The sequence below is a fragment of the Mauremys reevesii genome, linkage group 2 (assembly GCF_016161935.1).
Source record: "Mauremys reevesii isolate NIE-2019 linkage group 2, ASM1616193v1, whole genome shotgun sequence".
NCBI classification, from domain to species: Eukaryota; Metazoa; Chordata; order Testudines; family Geoemydidae; genus Mauremys; species Mauremys reevesii.
In genome coordinates this window covers 242724352-242745289 of record NC_052624.1, presented here as the reverse complement: position 1 = coordinate 242745289, position 20938 = coordinate 242724352, and the positions used below count along the sequence as shown (strand labels likewise).

Genomic DNA, 20938 nt, shown 5'->3' with positions numbered 1-20938 from the left:
CACACGTGCCATAGGTTGCCTACCCCTGGTATAGACATTTTTACTCAAAGCTGTAGAATATTTTACATACCTCATCAAAAGACTTCATTTGTTTATGGGAACAAAACAGTCAAATTAAGGGGTAAGTATAAATGACTCATTCAAAACATATTACAATTTCAAAATGTTTTATTAGAATTGTCAGATAAAATATTTAACAAGATTATTTCTCAATGTGTGAGAGATTTACAGCTAATGGTACTTTTTCAGTGATACTTTCTGTAAGGAAGATGATAAGACAAGAGTATTTTAAGAACCTTTTGTTTTCCTGATTAATGCTTCCATCATATCCCACTGCTCATTGGTAACCTACATAATATAAGAAGAAATAGCATTTCACTTGGGTCTGTATACAATTTTATATAAATTTTTAAGTATGTTTGTATGTAAATAGTATGCATGTAACTTACTACCTTTTTCAGGTCATTGAACTGTCCAGCCATAGAAACATATTCTCCACCATCCATTCTAATAACCTAGGGGAAAAGGAAGCAATGCACTTAAGGTTGGTGCTTTTTTTAAATTAAGCTCGTGTATCGTTAGCATTCTTATATCAGGGTTCGGAAACACCAACCTCAACCTTGTACAAATTCAGATTTAAAAAATACACTCAAAATAAATGAATGCAACACTTCTTATAAGAGGCTCTGTGCTTTAAAACCTTGCAGGGGTCTCAAACACGCAGCCTGCAGGCCAAGTTATTTCCTGTGGCCCGCCATAGCTCCCCTCACCTCCCGTTCCCCCCCACCCCCTTGCCTCGGCCCCCCCTGAGCATGCCGCATCCCTGCTCCCCCCCCCCAACCCCCGGAAAGTCCTAAGCGCCACCAAACAGCTGGAGTTTCCAGGAGGGAGGGGGTGCGGAGCGGGGATGTGGCGCACTCATGGGAGGAGGCGGAGAAGAGGTGGGGCTGGGGCGGGGATTGGGGAAGGGGTTGGAATAGGGACAGGGAGGGGGCGGAGTTGGGGCAAGGACTTTGGGGAAGGGGTTGGAATTGGGGTGGGGCAGGGGCGGAGCCTCATGGAAGGGGTGGAGTGGGGTGGGGCCGGACGCGGGCTTTTGTATCTTTGTATGAAAAGGTGTCAGTGATGCGGCCCCCCGGCCAATGTACTAGTCCTCATGGTGATTTGAGTTTGAGATCCCTCAGCTAGAGTGAAGAATAATTAAGGCTAAGAGTTTGTCATGGATATTTTTAGTAAAAGTCATGGAGACGTCATGAGCAATAAAGAAAAATTCACGTAAGCTGTGACTTTTACTAAAAATATCTGACAAAATGGAGATCTGTGGGTCCCCACACCACTTGCAACGGGGCAGCTGTGCAGCAGCTAGGAGCTCTGGGAGCCCCTACCGCAGGTTGGGTGTTAGAGCTCCAGGATCCCCCACACCCCATGGCTGGGAGCTGCGGGGGCCGAGCTGCCTGCAGCTTCGGGGGTCCCCACCGCCTGCTGTGGGCCAGGAGCTGCAGGATGCTCCCACTGCCAGCAGCTCCAGGGGCCTCTACCACACACGGCGGCCGGCAACTCGGGGGCTCCCCTGACACCCGCCATGGTCTGGAGCTCAGGGTTTTTCCTGCTGTCGGGGCGGCTGGGAGCTGCAGGGTACCCCCGCCACATGGGGCAGCTTGGAGCTCCGGGGACCCTGCAGCTCCCGGTGCCACAGGCTGAAGTCACAGAGGTCACTGGAAGTTACGGATTCTGTGACATCACTGGACATCACAGTCACTGATGACTTCACAACCTCCACTACTAAATCGTAGCCTTAAATATAATCGACTAGGTTAAAAATGAACCTAAGGTTTTCAAATTAGCAATTTCTTTTGCTTAAGCTCTCAAATACTCTACAGCACTTAAAGCTTCTTTAAAAATTCTCAACATCACTAAGAACATCATCTATAAGCTTAATACTGCTGACAGCATGAACTAGAATAATGAAAACTTACTGCTCCAGTAACCCAACTAGCATATTCACTACAGAGGTATGTGGCAAGATTTGTAATTTCTTCTGGAGTTCCCAGACGGCCACAGGGAATCCTCCCAATCATTTCTTTCTCAAATTCACCTGTTGGGTCAAGACGGGTAAAAGCACCCTACAGAATTAAAAAACAAACAAACAAAAAAACCATTCAGCAAAATGTTATGAGTAACTAGAAAATAAATTCAAACAAAGATTTGATTCCTGGTTTCAGACTTAATACATAATCTAACAGTTAGTAGGAGTGTTGTGACAATCACATGCTTATTAGTGGGGTGGGTTAAGAGAGAACAGGAGACAAAGATCAAATTCTGGTGCAAATTCAGTCAACCAGTTATACCAGAATTTAACAAAGCAGTTCATGGTGTTCAGCAGTGACCCTTCTAAACTATTATTTCGCAGTAAAGAGAGGCTCTAGTGAGCGTTTTTTTACACTTTTTCTGAAAACTTGCAGGATAAAGAAAAATGAGAATGCCTCAGGGCTACTATAGAAATGTAGAGGAAACTTAAAAATAAACCAAAATCATATGTAGCACAGAATAACCAAACTGAAAAGCAAGTATCCTTTAATCTGGCTGAATAGGAACAATGAACAGAATCAATCTAGATAGCTTTGGGCTTTAAAGTGCATTTGAATATCTGGGAACAGTGCAAGACATGGGTGAGCCTGGGGAGAAAAACCTCACTCAAATGGACTCTTTTACTAACAAGAATAAACTTTACTGAGCAAAATCAAAAACCTAAGAAAACATATGTGAAGTTAAGCAAGCATAGTGCTATTTAGTAAAACATATCAGTAAAATAGTACTATAACTGCTTAATGATCTTATTTTTTAAAATACTAGGTTGTATATCTAATAACTTTGCACTGATAAAGGGCTTTTCTTTTCCTCCTACGGTTACTTAAAAGAAGTGTTTCCCAAAGTGTGGGGCCTTCCCCCAGGGCAGGTGGGGGGAGAATATAGATAGGCCTCTCAATTGTTCTCCAGCATATCAGCTTTCATTAAAAAAGTAAGTCTCCAGCTATTACAGTTGAAGAGAACCTTGAAAACATGACTCACTAGCACCTCATGCAGCAATGCCTGCCTTTGTTCATAGAGAGCCTGAACAATAGCTCTGAAGCATGAACTGTCCCACTAACTCAGATACAATGATGACAGTTAATGTAAAGTATTTAATTATTCAAGGTTTACTATGAAGATCTACACAATCTGCTCTAAGTGACGACGGGGTGGGTTTATTCCCCCTCTCCCCACCCCTTCTGCTTGAGAAGCAAAGCCCAAATTGCCCATGAGGGCATTTATGCCCACTTGAGAGGAAGCCAAGGCCAAGAGCTATGATTAACATAGTTAATGAGTGTGAAACTGTTTTAGAGAAAAAAATTAATGTCACCACTTAGCACATGCAATTAGAACTAAAAATCGCTGTGAAGTGATACTGTAAACTTGAAAATAAATGTTTTATTTCAGTTTCAAATAATAAAGTAACTTGTATTCAATCATCTAGCATTCAGTATTGACTAGGGAGTTGCACGCTTTGTTGTATCTGTTGGCCAAGCATACTGTTTCCCCCTGGGGCTCCTTGCATTGCTCTATTACCCCTACAAGCTCCCTGTTTGTCAGCCTCCCGTCCCCCTCTAGTTCAGGGACTCCCTGCAAATCCCCCACTCCATCATTCATGCCAGGGGCTCCCTTCGCCCATACCACTGTCTCTCATGCCAGGGGCTCTATGTCTCCCCTATTTTCTCTCCTTCTCCCATGCTTTCCCTTTCTCCCTTTTCCATACCAGGGACCCCTTGTTCTCCTCCCTGCCACCCAACCACCAGGACTTCCACACCACTCATTTCTTTTCTTTCTGTCTGGGACATAAGTCATTCATGATGTCAACATTTTTAAACTGTCCTGGGAGGATCAGCAGAGCTGAGATGGTGGGTATTATTATACTGGAAGGCATTAAGGTTGTCATCAACCAGTTCTTTGATGTATACACAATTGCAGAGGAGGTTGAAGCTGCTGGTTCTGCTAACCAGATGCCAGAGGCCCAAGTGTCCTCCAGTTTCCTCCTTCCAGTTCTCCTATTTTCACCAAAATCAATAGGGTTCTACTCACTGATGCCTACAACATTCCCTGAAATTTTGGAATTGATTGGATGTGGCACTCAAAAGAATTACAGACAAACAAATGCCACAGAATTTAATGTAAAGCCTTGCTTTCCTCAAACAAATATATGTGTCATTTCTTAAAATAAAAATTGAAAGACCTGTTTAAAAATACAATTTAATTTCATTTAACTTAAATTCTAAAATGAGGGTAAACCTTAAATAACCCTCAGAGGAGCTGAAGGGAGGCATGAAGTTCCATTTTCCTTTATTGGGAGAAGGGAGGCTCAGCTTTTAAAAGTTTGGGAAAATACTATCCTAAAGCATTTTACAATTACTCTCATTTCACAGATGGGGAGAATAAACCACTGAGAGTATAACCGACTTGCTCGATGTTGCACAACACCGTTGGATCACTGGAGAAACCAAGTTTGGTCTTATCTATACTGAAAGGATTATAGTAAGGGTTACACTACCTTAAAGCAAATTTGCATGGCATAGCATATGTAGACTTGGAATTATTAGATTTTTATTGGTAAAATGTCAATATATGTCTGTGATGGGGTGAGACCCCCACACCAGCTCTGCAAGAGTGGAATTGAGCCAGGTAGGCCCAATCAGCTAATTACGCTTCAAACGGGGGAGCTTTTGGCTGCAGGTAGCTAATTAGGAACAGGCTCACCTGTGTAGGAACACGTGGGCCCTATAAAGCCAGGAAGCTGGCAAGAGATAGGGACAGCTGCTGAGAAAGGGTAGTCACTCCCTGGGAAAAGATTTGTTGGAGCTGGTACACCCAGAGAGAAAAGGGGAACCAGAGAGTAGGAAGCAGTAGGGAAGGAACAGTAAGGGCAGAGAGAGGAAGCCCAGAACTGCCAAGCTAAGGGTCCCTGGACTGAGGAGTAGAGAGCAGGCCTGGTTCCCCTACCAGCTACTGAGGGAGTGGCACTGGGGCAGTGAATGAGAAGACTGTCTAGGATGGTTGATGGTCTGAACCCCAGAAGGGGGAACACTGAATGATCTAGCTGGAGGGGTAAGTCACAAAGAGAATGCTGTGGGTCCTAGAATGAGAGGAGCTGCAGGCCAGAGTCAGAGTGATGGCATGCAAACTGTGGACAGGAGCACTAGCCTTCAAAGTTAAGCCCCAGAGTGACCAGGAGGAGGCGCTAGATCAGGGATGAGTGGAGCACTCCATGACAACATCAATTTCACTGTACATACTCAAACCGAATAAAATATATTTCCATCAATTATCAAAATTTACAGATAGGCAAAGTAAAAGAAATGCTGTTTGAGAACTCTCTGGAGTTTGATTTAAGACTATTTATTTTGTATATTTTGATATGGTGACAACTTGTGTTAACAGTTATAAAACTAACTTTTTAAATCTCAACATCTAATGTAATTAAATAATTATTGTACATCTGCCATAAGTTCCCACAATTTTGAAAATTTAAGAAAAAAAATAAGAAAAGCTGAAAAAAACAATTTTGTGCAACTGTGAAAATATCAATAAAATATATAAAATGCTTTAAATAAACATTAATATTTCCATCAAAATTATTACAAAAATAAAAATCAATTTCTACCAGGCCTAAGCACATGTAAGGTCAAGTCTCACTTTTTAATGACAGAAATGTACCTTTGTTCTTATTGGACCTGGTTGGATCACATTGAATCTCATGCCATATCTACCCCATTCAGCTGCAAGAGACCTAAAAATTCATTAATAGACTGCATAAATATTTCAAACAGCATGTTGCCTAATGTTATTCAAGATGTAATTCAGAATCAAAATTGGGAAGTATATATGTCGAATTTATAAACACTTTAACATTTGAATCCTGACCTACGTACTGGTAGATTTTTTTGAAATATTTTCCTTTTTTTGTTATTGAATTTTAATCTTCTCACACATGGATCTGATGTTATATGAATTAGCAAACTGACAAATACAGTAACACCCATTTGAAGTATATATTGCATATAAAGCATACGTTCATGACAATCATTGAGAGTTAGGTACCTAGCTCCTTTAGGCACTTTAGAAAATCCCACCAGTATACACTTGTGGCAGATCTTCAATATAATTCTCAAACCAAGTGTTTTCGGAAACATAAGATAACCAAATCCCAACTTCTAAAATGTTTTACAAAGCAGAGTAAGCAGTGCAGTTTTCCTTTTATGAACAATATTATCTTTGCATATGCTGTTTCTTTAAAGGTGCTAAAACATCTGGTGTGGTAAACGAATAAGGTGGCTAGTCTCTGAAATACACACTTAAGTCACACTCAACTTGTATGAAAAAAGTGTACACAGAACAAAGCAGAAGTATCCCTTATTTGCTTTCTGTTTTTCTGGAGAAATAAATCACACCTGACCTACTTATATTTTCAAATATTTCCATTTGATTATCTCTACTGAAGTGTAGCGGCTGCACAGAGGCTTTGGCTACACTTGCATTTCAAAAGCTGCAGCGCAGCGCGCTGAGCAGCGCGAGTCAAGCAGCAGCGGCTGGAAAAAAAAAGCCTCCACTGCCCCCCCCCTCCACCTCCCTGGGGGGATGGGGCGGACAGCTGGGCGGCTGGCGCTTTGCTGACTACACTGCTGCTTGCTTTGGCGCAGCCAGCGCCCAGCGCTGCAGAGGGTGTGTTCACACACTGCTGCATGCTAGCGCTTGCCCAAGCCCTCTGTTAGTATCATCTCTATTCCCCTATAGCCGCTAATCACAGATGTCTTTGTTTGGGGAATGAATGTGGATATCTGTTTAATGCTATTAAAGGAATTATTGCAGATAGTCCTGATGAAAATCTAAGCAGCAGAATCCATGGAATTGAGTAAACTATTTATTGATTTCTTTTTGCCCTAGTAAGATGGCAAAAGTAATAAAACTTACATACTTCTTTCCATGAGAAGCTGTGATAGTAGCAACTGCTTTCTTGTTACGTAAAATGGAAGCTAAGGAGTTCATTCATGATCCAGTCAACTAGCTTCATTTTGTCAGACTGACAGGATGTGGATAAAGAACCAATCAGCCCAGCCTGGGAAATGTGAAGATAAAGCATTGGTATGCTCAACTACTCACTTGCACATTGCATCTACCCCAGCTTTGGCAGAGGCACTTGGTGACACAAATCCAGACCCACTCTCTGCATAGGTTGTTGTAATAGCCAAGAATGCTGCCCCTGTAAGATGCAAGAAGATAACATTTTTAAAAACGCAGGACGAGCTACAAAACTTAAAATTAACAACAACAAGTATTAGAACAGTACTGGTGTTTGCATCATCTCTGTTGTCAGAGATTTAACTTTCAGCTGTAAAAAAAGCACTCAAACAAGTTTGGCTCCAGCTGTTCTTTCACGTTTGGTTCCTCCTGTCCCTGAAATGAAAGAGTTATTCCATATATACAAATGCTTTTTCTTGATGGTACTATAAATCCCAGTACTGCATTTGGAATTGTGCACGTAGGCCCTTGCACCCATAGAGTCCCAGTGACACTGAAATTATACCAGTAAACCCCTTGTAGTGTACACAAGGCATGAGCCAGGTTACTATACTCATGATACTTCTTGCTGCCCAGGCCTTTAGGATATATCCATACTGCAATTTGAGGTGTAATTTCCAGCTTGGGTAGATGTACACATGCTAGCTTTTCTTGTGCTAGTGTTCTACAACCAGTAGCATAGATGCAATGGCACAGGCAACTGCTTGGGCTGGCTGCCTGAGTACAATCCCATCTGAGATCCTAGATATGTACTCTGGCGGATAGCCCGAGCCACTGCTCATGCTGCTGTGGCTGCACTGCTATTTTTAGCTTGATGACACCTAGGGAGGGTGTCTTCCCAAGCTGGGAATTACACCTCCATCTGCAGCGCAGGCATACCATCAGTTCTCAGGCAGCTATTTTTGCTACAGCTTCCAACAGTTCCCCACACTTCCTGGCTGAAAGGGCAAGACATAAAACATCAATGTGAACAATTATTAATTTCAGCACAGTTTTAAATTATTACCAATTGCAGTAGGGGTCTTGAGGCTGAAACTGAAGTTTATTCTAGTGCCCATAGATCTCTTCTTAGCCGATTACAGTAACTCATACTACAGCAGAAAATATACCCAAGTTAATCTTGACAATTGTACTAATCTTGCTATTAGTGCCATAATGAGGTCTCACAACAAAGACTGTTATTTTTATAAAATACATTAACAGACATTCAGGTAGAATAGCAATTATCAACATAAATGAATGATGTAATACATTTTGTTTGTTCATTCATTCATTTCTTTTGTAATATTCAAAAATAGCTTGCCCAAACTTTAGTTGAGAAAGGGAACAAAACATTAGCCATAAGTCCCTGGTAAAGAGACCACTAGTTCCTTATGCTAGTGAATGTAAAACTAAAATATTTTAAAAAAATACTATAGGTAGAATAATGATTTTAATTATGATTGTTGCTCAATGGACATCACTAACATTTTACGTCTTGGGGATAGCCCATATACAAAGACAAAGTAAAATAACTCAGTTAAATATTTATGGTGAGAAAAATTCACAGGAGAATTAAAATAAAAACCATCAACATAAGCTAAATGGGCATTAACAGATATGCCTGAGGATATCCTGCAACAATTAGCCTTAGAGAAATGAAATTCTTCATACAGAGACTTTGAACAGAAAAAGAGACAACCTCCCCCCCAACTAACTTTAAAATCTATTTTGATGTGGATATAAATTATGCATAGTTAGTAGACTTACAAGGGATAGGTTTATTAAATGCACATTAAGTAAAACCAGGTGCCCCCAGATTAGAAGCCGCAAGACTGATATTTACCGGGTATTGTTGAGGCTCAATGTTTTATTTATATGTATTTCAGTTCACTCTTACAAGGTGTGTGTGTAAATGTATCAGTTCAATAAAAGGCCGTTATCTAATTGTTTTTGCTATCTCATGTGTTAAAATTTAAAATAATGTTTAAATAAAGAGGCAATGGACATTTGTATTACAGTAACACTTATATGCCCCAACAGAGATTGGGACCCCACTGTGCGAGACAGCATACAAATGCACAGTAAGACATTTCCTGCAACAAAGAGCTTAAAACTAAATAAAGTGTGTACTATTTACAAAAATAGTTTTAATGTAAATCACATCTTGGACCTAAAATACATGTCAGTGTCCCTATAACAGCTGAGATGTATGCCAGCATACTATTATTAAATATCTGTTTACAGTAGCACTCACAATGTCCTATGTGCATCCCAAACATTCAAGAAAGAATGGTCCCTGCTCCAAGGAGCTCTTAGTGTAAGGACAGGCAAGTAGACATAGGTTAGGGGAAGGGAAACAACAAATAGGGAATTTTTTAAAATATAAAATATGAGATTCACTGAAGGTAGCATGGCAGAAGTGGGTCTCTTAAAAGAGCCTTAAATGCGAACAGGCCTTGCATGCAGGGGCCACGAGGAAGAAAGCAAAACTGTGAAAGACGATGACTAACTGGTGGCCAAGGGTGTGGACACTATTAGAATAGAGAGGGAAGGTAGAAGGATGCCATGAAACTTAATAAGGATATATAGAGATGGAAAGAAGTACATGGAGCTTTGAAGGAGGCAAGAAGCTTAAATTTAATGGGATATGAGATGGGGAGCCAGGGAAGGTAACTGAAGAGGACATTAACAAGTTCCTGTTGTGAGACACGGAAGCTGACTTTAATGGCTGCAATGTGTATTGACTAAAGGGAAGCAAGGTATATCTTTGGAAGGCCAGAAAAGAAGCTACTGAAGTAAAATAGGCAGGACATTAAGAAGTCCCAACAGAAATTTGTCTGTGAGAATGGATCTTGGAGATGCTGAGTAGGAAGAAGATATTAGTACCTAAGTGTTACTGGACTAACTGTACACTTCTAGAATGCACTGCATGTGGCACATGAAAATACTATTTGACCAGAGACCGTAGCATACTCTAAAGAGCGTATACACAGCTTTGTAACTTAAAACTGTAGTCATCAATATACAGCAATGGCACAGAAAATTCAAGGCATTGTGGATACTTTTTGGAGTAAAGTTGTACTACGCTATCATAAAGACTAATCTCAATAAATCTGACCAGATTCGCATTTTTTGTAATTATGATTGTAGTAACGGATTTTTGTTCAGGTAAAATACAGGAACATGCCTTTATGCATGCTATTAATTTTCATGCTCTAGATGTGGCTTCTTCCAGAATGCTTTTCCTATATCCTTCTGGAATAAATGTATATTTTGGGTAATGGAGGAAAAGAAATAGTCAAAAGATGAGGTGGCTCACATATGTAAAGTGAACTACTCAATATTCATGGACAGTGAAGAGACTATGAATTTTATAATTATCACAAAAACAAAGGAAGATGATGTACCTCATTCTTGAATTAAGTCTATATTCTACTGGCAATTTACTATTTTAAATGTTCCCTAGGAAAAATCCGAAAGAAATTAAAATACCTTATTCTCAAGGATTCCCTGAAGCACAAAGAAGAGGCAGTTATAGGCAGATACATTAAAAAGATCATAATGAAGATCATAATGATATACAGCAAAATATATGAAGATATGATTTTGGCTATTTAAAGACTAATTTTAAAACTACAATCTAATGAGCAGTAAATATGGTTTCAGGTACGAAAGACAGAGCCTGACACCGTGATTGCACAATAATTAAGAACGTATTTGGGAAAGTTTATTGTTAGAAAGAAAACACTTTTCTTCTGCTTTTACATAATTGCAGACTGTGTTAAAGGAACAAAAATCTGAAATTTTAGAATGAACAAGTCCATCTGATCAGGCAGCTAGAGAAATGCAATACAAATAGACTTTGCAGAATTCAATTTTTATTGTTTATATTTGACAGATAATATCAATGTTTATTTTTAAGCATTTTTTATTTTTATCAATTGAAATTGTCACCACTGTGTGAAATTATGGGCTTTAAGCAATTTTTTTTTCAATTTTTATTAATTTAAAGTTTCACAGTTGTGGGAAATTATGGGTTGTGGTCAGATGATTTTTTAGTGACAGTAGATAATGAGACTCAAAAAGTTAAAGCTTCATATAAGTCTTAAAACACAAATTAGTCACATGTCAAAATATACAAAGTAAAAGTAATTAAATCAAACTCTTAAGTTCTCAATCAGCACTCTTCTTACTTTGCTTATATGTACATTTCTATCATCATTGATGGAAATACTTTTTGTTGGTTTGTGTGCATACAGTGAAATCGACGTTTACCAACATTTACCTATAAAAAACTAATTTTTCTAAATTTAAATACAAGTCAGGACAATTCTAGGCTTTTATCTAGTGTGAACTATTGACTCAATGTGTGACCTTGTGCCTTAATACATCTGGAAAAGTGGTAATAAAAATGGGACCATATGGTAAACCATACCCAGGAACTTGCACCACTACTAGCCAAAACACATCACAGCCTGGAACTTGAAAAATGACTGGGAAGTGACTAGAAAGAAGACTGAAACCAATATGTCTACTTTTATTGGTTAAGTAGAGGGAAATGCAGAAAGTCTTCAAATATAGTGAAAAGCAAGTTAGATGTTTGCAGTTCTTTTACTTTAAATAAATCTCAGGTGCTTATAGTAACACTAATGGTATTTTTTGGGGGTCGGGGGAGAATAACCGACCACGGCTTTTAACCTAACTGAATCCAGTTAAATGAATGCCACATTGTTCATTGCTTAATTAAAGGAAAATGGAGAAAGGACAGAGGAGATGAGTAATAGCACTATTTGTAATTTAAAAGAAAGTCTTATTTTTTAATAATTTACAGATAAGGTCCAAAACCTGCAATCAGATTTGTGTAGGCAGCATCATTCACTTTGGATCTGATTGCAGGATCAGGTCCTAAAATAAAATTATGGATTCTGCAAAGTAGTGCTGTGTTGTATAGATGTTTGCACTATACAAAAGTTTCTTCTTGCAAACCTGTACAGCATTAAAACTCATTTATCAAAATGTTTATTTAAAGCATCAAAACTTGCTATTGTACATAAGTGTTAAAGCAAGGACAGTAAATGGTAATGAGATGTCACAATCCTTAGGCATTGTTTAGCTTTAAGTATAACTTACCTTTTTGTACTTTAATTAGTTCCTTTCCAATTTCTAGAGTTACAAAGGCAGTACCATTAAGAACAATATCAACTATTGTTTTCCATGCATTAGCAGAAAGACGTTCAGTAGGGGAAACAAAGTTTCCAGCTGCATTGTTTATCACAACCTAAAACAAGAGAAGACAAGCCTAAAATGTTACATGGAAATTAGTTCACCATAGCACTTAAGAAGTGTAAGAAAACTTTTGGCATTGCTAGAGATAGAAGTAAAAATATTCCTATCAAATGAAGTACAGTTTAGACAGACACAGGAAATAATCTATCATAAACTGAAGAGGAGGGCCACCATATAGATTCATAGAATCATAGAATAGCAGGGTTAGAAGGGATCTCAGGAGGTCATCTAGTCCAACCCCCTGTTCAAAACAGGACCAATCACCAACTAAATCATCCAGGCTAGGGCTTTGTCAAGCTTGACCTTAAAAACCTCTAAGGAAGGAGATTCCACCACCTGCATAGGTGACCCATTTCAGTGCCTCACCACCCTCTTAGTGAAAAAGTTTTTCCTAATATCCAACCTCAATTTCCCCCACTACAACTTGAGACCATTACTCCTTGTTCTGTCATCTGCTACCACTGAGAATGGTCTAGATCCATCCTCTTTGGAACCCCCTTTCAGGTAGTTGAAAGCAGCAATCAGATCTCTCTCATTCTTCTCTTCTGCAGACTAAACAACCCCAGTTCCCTCAATCTCTCCTCATAAGTCATGTGCTCCAGACCACTAATAGTTTTTGTTGCCCTCCACTGGACTCTCTCCAATTTGTCCACATCGTTCTTGTAGTGTGGGGCCCAAAACTGGACACAGTACTCCAGATGAGGCCTCACCAGTGCTGAATAGAGGGGAATGATCATGTCCCTCAATCTGCTGACAGTGCTCCTACTTATGAAGCTCAAAATGCCGTTTGCCTTCTTGGCAACAAGGGCACACTGTTCACTCATATCCAGCTTCTCGTCCACTGTAACCCCTAGGTCCTTTTCTACAGAACTGCTGCCTAGCCACTCAGTCCCTAGTCTGTAGTGGTGCATGGGATTCTTCTGTCCTAAGCGCAGTACTCTGCACTTGTCCTTGTTGAACCTCATTAGATTTCTTTTCGCCCAATCCTCTAATTTGTCTAGGTCCCCCTATATCCTATCCCTACCCTCCAGCGTATCTACAACTTCTCCCAGTTTAGTGTCATCTGCAAACTTGTTGAGGGTGGAATTCATGCCATTCTACAGATGATTAATGAACATATTGAACAAAACCAGCCCCAGGAGTGACCCTTGGGAAACTCCCCTTGATACTGGCTGCCAACTAGATCCATTGATCACTACCCATTGAGCCCGACGATCTAGCCAGCTTTCTATCTACCTTATAGTCCATTCATCCAGCCCATACTACTTTAATTTGCTGGCAAGAATACTGTGGGAGACCATATCAAAAGCTTTGCTAAAGTCAAGGAATAACACATTCACTGCTTTCCCTTCATCCACAGAGCCAGTTATCTCATCGTAGAAGGCAATTAGGTTAGTCAGGCATGACTTGCCCTTGGTGAATCCATGCTGACTGTTCCTGATTGCTTTCCTCTCCTCGAAGTGCTTCAAAATTGATTCTTTGAGGACCCGCTCCATGATTTTTCCAGGGACTGAGGTGAGGCTGACCGGCCTGTAGTTCCCTGGATCCTCCTCCTTCACTTTTTTAAAGATGGGCACTACATTAGCCTTTTTCCAGCCATCTGGGACCTCCCCCAATCACCATGAGTTTTCAAAGATAACGGCCAATGGCTCTGCAATCATATCAGCCAACTCCCTCAGCACCCTTGGATTCAGTGCATCTGGCCACATGGGCTTGTGCTTGTCCAGATTTTCTAAATAGTACTGAACCACTTTCTTCACAGAGAGTGGGTCACCTCCTCCCCATACTGTGCTGCCCAGTGGAATAGTCTGGGAGCTGAGCTTGTTTGTGAAGATAGAGGCAAAAAAAGCATTGAGTACATTAGCTTTTTCCACATCCTCTGTCACTAGTTTGCTTCCCCCGTCAGTAACGGTCCCACACTTTCCATGACCACCTTCTTGTTGCTAACATACCTGTAGAAACCCTTCTTGTTACTTGTAACATCACTTGCTAGCTGCAACTCCAATTGTGATTTGGCCCTCCTGACTTCACTCCTGCATGCCTGAGCAATATTTTTGTACTCCTCCCTGGTCATTTGTCCAAGCTTCCACTTCTTGTAAGCTTCTTTTTTGTGTTTAAGACAAGCAAGGATTTCACTGTTAAGCCACGCTGGTCGCCTGCCATATTTACTATTCTTTCTACACATCGGGATGAGTTGTTCCTGCAACTTCAATAAGGATTCTTTAAAATACAGCCAGCTCTCTTGGACTCCTTTCCCCCTCATGTTTTTCTCCCGGGGATCCTGCCTATCAGTTCCGTGAGGGAGTCAAAGTCTGCTTTTCTGAAGTCCAGGGCCCATATTTTGCTGCTCTCCTTTCTTCCCTTTGTCAGGATCCTGAACTCTACCATCTCATGGTCACTGCTATCCAGGTTCCCATCCATTTTTGCTTCCCCTATTAATTCTTCCCTGTTTGTGAGCAGCAGGTCAAGAAGCGCTCTGCCCCTAGTTGGTTCCTTCAATACTTGCACCAGGAAATCGTCCCCTACATTTTCCAAAAACTTCCTGGATTGTCTGTATACAGCTGTTCTGCTCTCCCAGCAGATATCGGGGTGACGGAAGTCCCCCATGAGAACCAGGGTCTGTGATCTAGTAACTTCTGCTAGTTGCCGGAAGGAAGCCTCATCCACCTCATCCCCCTGGTCTGGTGGTCTATAGCAGACTTCCACCATGACATCACTCTTGTTGCTCACACTGGCCACTAGGCTATGCAGCCCTGACTGAGGAGGCAGCCATATTGACTCTGGCCACTAGGCCTGGCAGAGGAGGGCCAACATATTGACTCTGGCCAGTAGCTCCCGCAGAGGAGGGCTGCCATATTATCACTGGCCATTAGGCTACGCAGCCCTGACTAAGGGGGTAGCCATATTGACCCTGGGCACTAGGCCATGCAGTCCTGCAGAAGAGGGCAACCATTTTGACTCCAGCCATTAGGCCATACTGCCCGAGGCTAGAGTGGTCATTTGAACTCAGGCACAGGGCTATAACACCCTTCTCCACTCCCCAATGGATGACGGGGTGTCCCATCCCTAGGACATTCTCTCATAGTGAATATTGGAATGAAAGCTATTCTGGACTGGTAACTTAGTAGAATTTTAGGTGGTCAAACTCAGAGATCTTTACTAATAGTTCAAACAACCACCCACAGACCTAATATTCCCTAAGTTGCTAATATCAGTGTTCACTGATCCTGACTCTCATATCCCATTGAGGACAAGTGGGTATAAAAGAATAAATGTTGTAAACAGACTTACTGTCAAGTGGTTTTGTAACATACAGTACTGAAGCAGGATACAGAACTCCAAGAAAGTGAAAAAAAGTATGTATTTTCTTTTTCTCATGGGATTTTTTTTACTGACTTCTGACCCATGCTGTCTCCCTCCTCTGCTTTATTTCATTTTTGTCCTGACCACCTCCTTTACATCCCCTACTCTATTCTCTTGCCAAGTTATTTCCTTCATTCATTTCTTGCGGTTTTAGTATCTCTCTCCTCCAAGTTCTGCCCTCTGATGGCCCTACAACACCGCATTAAGCTAAAAAGCACAGTTTTGCCAGTTTAAGCTGTGTCCACACTTGGAGTGCTTTGATATGGAATACCACTACAGCTATACTGGCAAAGCCCTTCCAAGTGCCAGCCTGACCCTAAGTTTTTAAAAGATATGCCCTGTCTCCCAAAACTGAACAGGCTAGTTCTCCTACAACTCTAACCAGCTTGGGACCTGTCTACTTGAGACACTGCCTATCTCCCTTTTCCATAATGCAACAGCGGATACTCTGGACTTAACAGAGAGGGACTGGGGATAAAGAAGCCCTTCGCTTTGGAACCAGTCCCTTAGCTTTGGTCCAAGATAAGGTTATTTTTTCATCTTCTGGGCACAGTGAAAGGCTTATCTTTTTTACTCAGGCTTTATGGAAGTTGACATTTTGAGAGTAGAGTTCTGATTTGTTTAGCTGACAGTGAGTTGCTGAGGGCTGTGTGCAGGTTATTGGAGAGCGTTTACCTGCTAGGTTTAGTTGATAATTTCTTTACATGTTCGTTTTCAAAATAGGTACTTTTTTGTATAGTTTGTATACACCACAAAAGAAAAGGCAAGGAAGGATGAAAGAGAGACAGTGTTACTGTTATTTCTGCTTTTAATTTGGAAGACACTCTGATAGCTGACAGGTGTCATAAGTACTGGGATAAATAAAATCATTCTTGTATGGCTACATTCTACTCACTTCACTCACACAAGGAATTCCACTCTTATAGCACTGGAACTATATGAATGAGTAAGGGGACAGGATTTGGTCCATTTGGCTACTGAATCATTCAATAGCTACACAAAACCGAGTAGATCCTCTGTGCATAGGCACTGTCGAAAACTAAGATAAACAGATAAAACATTAGGTTTGTGCTGCACTACTGCTGTATTAGTAGCTGTCTTTTTCCTGCTGGGTCTCTGTATGCAGAGCTGCTTTTCTACGATATATCACTTTTGTTCCCACATACTATTCAGGGTATTTTCACCACTGAAGATTGAAGTCCTTGCATCATAACTATCATACTTACATCAGGATGTCCTGCCACCTTGATTAATTCAGCAACAGCATTCTTAACTGAAGTTGGGTCTCTCACATCACACTGGATTGCATGAACCTATATATTAAATGGAGAAAAAGGCAATTGTAAGACTTTATAAAAATATTACTCATGAGACAAAGAATTTTTTTAAATTCTTTAAAATGCAGTAAAAACTAATAAAAATACAAACTTATCTAAAAATATACCTTGTTTCCTGTTTTAGAAGAAATTTCTTCCGCAGTTTGTTTCAAAACATCGATCTTCCTAAAAATAAATTAGGAATTTTAGCATAACTTTTGAGTTTCCACTAAATGCATCTATGTTACAAATCATTACACTTTGAAACATTAAAATCTTTCTATGAATTCCATTTGTGTGTTGGTGATGTTAGTGCAAAATTTACCTTTGAAATAAAAAGAATTTAGGGCCTTGGTATTTCAATTTAGCTTCTGAAAAAACCTCTCTCAAGTAAAATGGAGCTTTAAAGAAATTCCAAGTTATGTCCAACAAAGTAATCTTCTCTCATATTATCAGCTAAAAGCAACTTAGATGGGACTTAAAAAAAGAGATACTTTTGATAGTAAAACACAGCAGGTGATGTTTAACAAAAAATGCCTTCATCCTGGGCACAATGAAATTTAGAAAAGACAAATGTAAGGTGCTACCCTTAGGGAAGAAAAACCAAATTCAAAAATACAGAACAGGGGATAATTGGCTTGGTAGAAGCACTGCTGAGAAGGATCTGGGAGTTGTGGTGGATCACAAGCTCAACATGATTCAACAATTCAATGCTGCTGCAAAAAAAGCAAATGCAGTTTTAGGTTCCATTAACAGAGGCATAGCATGCAAATTTCATTTAGAAATGAGCGGCGATAGTAATGCTCTACTCAGCAGTGGTTAGGCCTCAGCTGGAGTACTGTGTCCAATTTTGATCACCAATGGATAGAAAGGATGTAGAAAAACTGTAAAGTAACCAAAGGCAAATGACAAAGATGATTAAAGGGATGGAATGTATATCATATGAGCAAAGGCTGAAAGAACTGGGTATGTTTAGTTTGGAAAAGATGAGATTAAGGGGGGGGGGGGAAACATGACAGTGGTCTTCAAATACTTGAAAGGCTGCCATAAAAATGATTGGAAAAGTTATTCTCTTGCCACAGAGTGCAGGACTAGAGGAAATAGGTTCAAACTAAAGCATGGAAGATTTAGATTAAATCTCTGGAAAAATTTCCTAACCGTAAGAACAGTAGGACAATGGAACAGACTTCCTAGGGAGGTTGTGGAAGCTCCTTCACTAGACTTTTCAAAAGGAGGCTGGATAGCCATCTGTCTTGGACAACACAAATCCTGCATAACACATTTGGCACCTAAATGACATGTTGGCAGGGGGTTAGAGTAGATGGTTCTATGATTCTAAGTATTTTATTTAGGGCTGTCAATTAATCGCGGTTAACGCCTGCGATTAACTGAAGACACGTTAATTGCGTACCTTTAGGCAGGGAGGGAGGCATCATTGGTGGCCCCAGCTCAAAGTGTCGGGTGGGCTGGAGGGGAGTGGGTTCCAGCTCGGAGCTCTGGAGGTGGGGAGGCACGGCAGTTGGGCCAGAGCCCCACGCCCTGAGAGCAGCTGAAGGCCGGTGCCCTCATGGGGGCTGGAACCCGGAGCCTCCATGCCTATTTTTGAAAATACAGAAAACCTAAAAAATATTTAAATAAATGGTATTCTATTATTGTTTAGCAGTGCGATTAAAACCGCAATTGCAATTAATTTTTTTAATCTCGCAATTAGTCACGTTTGTGTTAACTTGAAGGATGAGATTATTTGCTCCTATTATGCTAGAAATCTTAGAAAGATCATTTTTAATAATGAGAATTATGCTAGGGCTGCTGTAAAATCCTTATGTTTAAAAGAAATACTAGCTATAGGAAATGATAAAAAAACTTGATCAGAAAGATAATTCTAATGATGAAAATCACAATGGCCATTGCTGTCCATTTAAAAAGAAATTTGTTGACTTGTTTTGTAAGCATCTAGAGGATCATAGCCAACATGAATTTGTCAAGAACAAATCATGCCAAACCAACTTCACTTCCTTTTTTGACAGGGTTATTGGCCTAGTGGATAAGGGGGAAGCTGCAATATGATATATTGTTATTTTAATAAGGGTTTTGACAGTCCCACATGACATCATCATAAAGAAACTATGGAAATGTAGTCTAAATGAAATAAACATAAGGTGGATGCACAACTGGTTAAAAGACTGTATTCAAAGTAGGGTGGATAAAAATCAATGATTTTTTTTTAAATAAAAAAACCCAGACTTTTATGATTTAAATTGGATTTTTTGATAAAATGCTTTTTGAGGAAAAAACTGAAGACCGACAAGAACGTACTTTTATGTAGAAATCCATGATTAAATCGAATCTTCCTGACTAATGATTTAAGTCAAATCCACCCTGATTCAAAGAGTAGTAATCAATAGTTCGCTGTCACACTGGAGTGGACATATTGAGTGGAGGTCTGGAAGAGGTCTGTCCTGGGTCTGGTACTATTCAATGTTTTCATTAATGACTTGGATAACAGAGTAAAGAGTATGTTTATAAAATATGCAGATGATACCAGGTTGGGAGCATTGCTAGCAGTTTAGAGGACAGGATTAGAATTCAAAATGACCTTGACAAATTGGAGACCTGGTCTCAAAGCAACAAGAAGAAATTCAATAAAAACAACTGCAAAGTACTACACTTAGGAAAGACAAATCAAGTGCATAACTATAAAATGGGGAATAACTGGCTAGGCAGTAGTATAGATGTAAAAGATCTGGCATTTATAGTAGATCACAAATTTAATGAGAGTCAGTGTGATGCAGTTGCAAATAAGGCCAATATCATCCAAAGGAGAGCAACAAAACTAATAGAAGGTTTAGAAAACCTGACCTACGAGAAAAGGTTAAAAAAACTGAGCATGTTTAGTCTAGAGATAAGAAGACTGAGTGGGGACCTGATAACAGTTTTCAAGTATGCTAAGGGCTGTTTTAAAGAGGATGATAATCAATTATTCTCCATGCCCACTGAAGGAATGGGCATAATCTGCAGCAAGAGAGATTTATATTAGATATTAGGAAAAACTTTCTAACCATAAGGATACTTAAGCACTTGAGTAGGTTTCCAGGGGAAGATATGGAATCCACGTCATTGGAAATTTTTAAGTACAGGCTGGACAAACACCTGTCAGGGATGGTCTAGGTATACTTGGTCCTGCCATAGGGCAGGAGGCTGGACTAGATGACCTCCTGAGGTCCCTTCCTGTCTACATTTCTATTATTCTATTTTTTGTCTCTCTTGGATTTGCAATAGAGGTGAAGTGTACCTGGCTTTTTTTGTTTTATTATACTTTCTGATTGTGGACTATCATTATGACTTTAATTTGTATTTCTTCTCATTGAAGGTTATGCAGCAGTCAAGCACAAGACATTACAGGTCGTACATAAATACTAACAATTTTAAATATAATATTTATACTCTGCATCGTGTTTGTGTATATTTCAGAGCAGCTTTTTAAAATTTAGCACAACAGATTATAATTAAAATGGTACTGCAGGTTAAGAGACAGACCTAAATTACATGTCTGTAGCTATGAATAAAAAAATGTATCTTTACGTATTGTTTATGAAGGAACAGGGAAGCAGATCAATGCAGCTTTCAATACTAAATTTAAAAAGATATTTTAGGTTTGATTATTAGTATTTACCTGCTTGATATAACACATTCAGCACCTAAACTGGACAGAGCTGTTGTCATTCCTTTGCCAAGACCAGTACCTCCACCAGTAATAAAAGCCACTTTTCCTTGAAAGGCATTTGGTGGTAACATCAGGTTTTGAAGAGGTGGAAAGAAGCTAGCTTGAGGTACATTGCTACTTTGACTTAATACATTTGATCCATGACTGAAAAACTGAAACA

At 39.9% G+C, this 20938-nt stretch overlaps 1 protein-coding gene and 1 long non-coding RNA gene across 4 annotated transcripts in view; one reads left to right on the top strand and one right to left on the bottom strand.

Moving 5' to 3' along the window:
- Positions 1-150: 150 nt before the first annotated feature.
- The window catches only part of DECR1 (2,4-dienoyl-CoA reductase 1), a 52981-nt gene continuing 32193 nt past the window's right edge, over positions 151-20938 (bottom strand). For both annotated transcript variants that reach the window (XM_039522326.1, XM_039522325.1), the window contains exons 2-10: positions 20728-20930; positions 17183-17240; positions 16965-17051; positions 12220-12367; positions 7189-7288; positions 5746-5818; positions 1977-2123; positions 453-515; positions 151-348 (exon numbers count right to left, since the gene is read on the bottom strand). In XM_039522326.1, the coding sequence (XP_039378260.1) occupies positions 289-348; positions 453-515; positions 1977-2123; positions 5746-5818; positions 7189-7288; positions 12220-12367; positions 16965-17051; positions 17183-17240; positions 20728-20849 (858 nt within the window). In that variant the 5' untranslated portion in view covers positions 20850-20930 and the 3' untranslated portion in view covers positions 151-288. The remainder of the gene's footprint in view (positions 349-452; positions 516-1976; positions 2124-5745; positions 5819-7188; positions 7289-12219; positions 12368-16964; positions 17052-17182; positions 17241-20727; positions 20931-20938) is intronic.
- Positions 1787-20938, top strand: part of LOC120397000 — a 32211-nt gene continuing 13059 nt past the window's right edge. Inside the window, exons 1-3 of one of the 2 annotated variants that reach the window (XR_005593613.1) lie at positions 1787-2012; positions 4458-4566; positions 20425-20456. This is a non-coding gene — a long non-coding RNA (uncharacterized LOC120397000). Of the gene's footprint in view, positions 2013-4457; positions 4567-16911; positions 17219-20424; positions 20457-20938 lie in introns of those variants that run through there. The other variant, XR_005593612.1, reaches the window with a different exon arrangement.